The sequence below is a fragment of the Psammomys obesus genome, unplaced genomic scaffold (genome assembly GCF_907164565.1).
Source record: "Psammomys obesus unplaced genomic scaffold, mPsaObe1.curated_primary_1811, whole genome shotgun sequence".
Classification (NCBI taxonomy): Eukaryota; Metazoa; Chordata; class Mammalia; order Rodentia; family Muridae; genus Psammomys; species Psammomys obesus.
The window spans coordinates 1-2,658 of record NW_026590052.1 but is presented as its reverse complement, the minus strand read 5'-3'; the positions used below and the strand labels follow the sequence as shown (position 1 = coordinate 2,658).

The 2,658-nt window shown below is 35.1% G+C and overlaps 1 protein-coding gene across 1 annotated transcript; it reads left to right on the top strand.

The window, feature by feature from the left end:
* The first annotated feature begins 389 nt into the window (after nucleotides 1-389).
* LOC129675605 (olfactory receptor 5AS1-like) lies at nucleotides 390-1,331 on the top strand. The gene has a single exon (XM_055605552.1). It carries the CDS (start codon nucleotides 390-392, stop codon nucleotides 1,329-1,331), a length of 942 nt encoding a protein of 313 aa, XP_055461527.1.
* The last annotated feature ends 1,327 nt before the right edge of the window (nucleotides 1,332-2,658 follow it).

Here is a 2,658-nt window from a genome sequence, read left to right as displayed (position 1 = left end):
CCTGTTTACTTGTTCTGTTGTTTCCAATAAAAATAAATAAGTATGTTCTCACAAATGTGGCTTATTTTATAAAATTATTACAGTACCCTCTAGACAAACATAAAGGTTTCTAATATATTTTAGAGTTATAAAATATGCTTGATCATATTAATGCCACACTGTATATGCAACAAATGGAGTAAGTACTGTTATTATTAATGAAGAAGAAATTATATATAATGAAAGTATTTACAATACTTAATTTACTTAAAATGTCATGTATCCTATTAAAAAATTCCCCTTGCTTCCTTAGAAGAGAAAACAAGTACCTTGTTTCATCCATCACCCAGGTAACTTCACATTGCTGGATATCACCAACTGTCAATGAGAAAAGCAAAAAGCCTGAGAAGATGCAGCAAACAAACTATACCAGGCCAACAGAGTTTATATTTATCGGATTCACAGAATATCTGCCGTTCAGAGTCATGCTGTTCTTAGTATTTCTCATAGTGTATACATTAACTGTGGTGGGAAATGTGGGCTTTATAATCCTAGTTAATATTGATTTAAGCCTTCAAACCCCCATGTACCACTTTCTTAGCAATCTGTCTTTCTTAGATATCAGCTATTCTACAGCCATTGCTCCTAAAATGCTCATAGATTTCTTAGCCTCCAAGAAGAGCATTTCTTTCCATGGATGTGCAATACAGATGTTTTTCTTTGCATGCTTTGCCGATGCAGAGTGCCTTATCCTGGCTGCAATGGCCTATGACCGCTACGCAGCCGTTTGTAACCCACTGCTTTATGCCACACTAGTGTCTCGAAGGGTCTGCCTCAGCCTTGTTGTGTTGGCATATTTTAGTGGAAGTGTGACCTCTCTGGCGCATGTGTCCCTCACGTTCATGCTTCCATACTGTGGCTCCAACATTGTCAACCACTTTTTTTGTGACATACCACCTCTGCTTGCTTTATCTTGTGCGGATACGCATATTAATGAGCTTCTGCTCTTTGCCTTATGTGGTTCAGTTCAGACCGGCACTTTTGTGGTCATCCTCATCTCTTACTTCTGCATCCTCATCACTGTTTTCAGCATCGAGTCCCCAAGAGGCAGGAGCAAAACCTTCTCCACCTGTACATCCCATCTCATAGCTGTTACTTTGTTTTATGGAACACTCTTGTTTACGTACCTGCGTCCCAACACCAGCTATTCCCCAGACACTGACAAGGTAGTTGCTCTGTTTTACACTGTTGTCTTTCCTATGTTGAATCCAATTATTTACAGCTTTAGAAACAAGGATGTGAAAAATGCACTCAAAAAATATTTAAAAGAAGGAGGATCTTCAAGTGAATGAGAATTCAAGTGTCAATTATAAAAGTGTCAATTCCTTGCACTTATAAACAATTTTTAATATTGAGATATATCTTATTATTTAAAAATTTCATGAATATTTTCAAAATATTATAAATTTATCACCTTATGCACTTCAAGTACACAGACATTGATTTATTCTTCCAGTGAATATGATGCCTCTCTACTTATTCATATCTTCAATTACGTTCATCAACATTTCTTGATTGTATTAAATATTAGTTACATTTCATGCAATTATTTCGCTAGATCTACTAAGACAAATTTCTTCACTTTTGTTTTCAACTAGTACCTATAAATGCTACTTATTTTTAATACTGACAATTTGTATTGAAACTTTTCTGGATTTATTACAACAGTCTTTTCTCATAGTTTTCAGAATTTTGTGCATGAGGGAGGATATAATTTTCATATTTTCAAAATCAAAGTTATGTTCTTTTATTCTATATAATTATCTGACTACAGTTTCCTACTACTCTATTATATAGTAATGGCAAACATAGGTGAGCACTTAAGAAAAATGTCAGCTGTTGGTTTGTTACACTCATCTTTACTGGTTTAAGGTAATTCATTTTTTAAAATCCAATAGCAATGAATTTAATAATTTTTGTAAAATCCACCTATAAAGATAATACGCTTCATTTAAATGATCACTAGGTAAAAGGATGAAAATTCAACAATTAAATTGCGTATTTACTATCTTATACCATCGATCCGCTTTGACGCTCACCATAACCCTCTGCGCTAGACAGTACTGCACTTGGTGTGCTATCACCATTGTTACTGTTTGGATCGCATTTCAGCTGTCAAGTACAAAATGAGAAGGAAGTTAGTGAGCTGTAACCCACAGCTGTAAATTAAATATGATTAACTGCATTTGCATATTTGAAACCTACAAAGCCCAATTGTGTGGGTGTGAGTGTGCGACGTGTGTGTTTATATAGGTGCACACTCACATGTGTACATACGCATATACAGGCCAAAAATTGACATTGTGTTCTCTTTCAGTTGAACCTGGCTTTATTTTCCCTTACTGAGAAGTTGGGCTTTCTTAAATCAACAACACAGGGTGGCCAGCAATCCCCAAGGACTCTTCTTTCTCTGCCTTTTTAGCTCTGTGATTACAGGTTCAAGGTATCATTCTCGTCTTTTCTGTGATCCGATTAAGTTTGTGATGTTTGTATGGCAAATACTTTGCTGATTATATCATTGCTTTAGTTCTCAAAAACCTTATGGTTGTAGGGCTAAGAATTTTACTAACCACATATTAAAGTGATAATATTCAATTATCTTGATGCATATTCATAAAT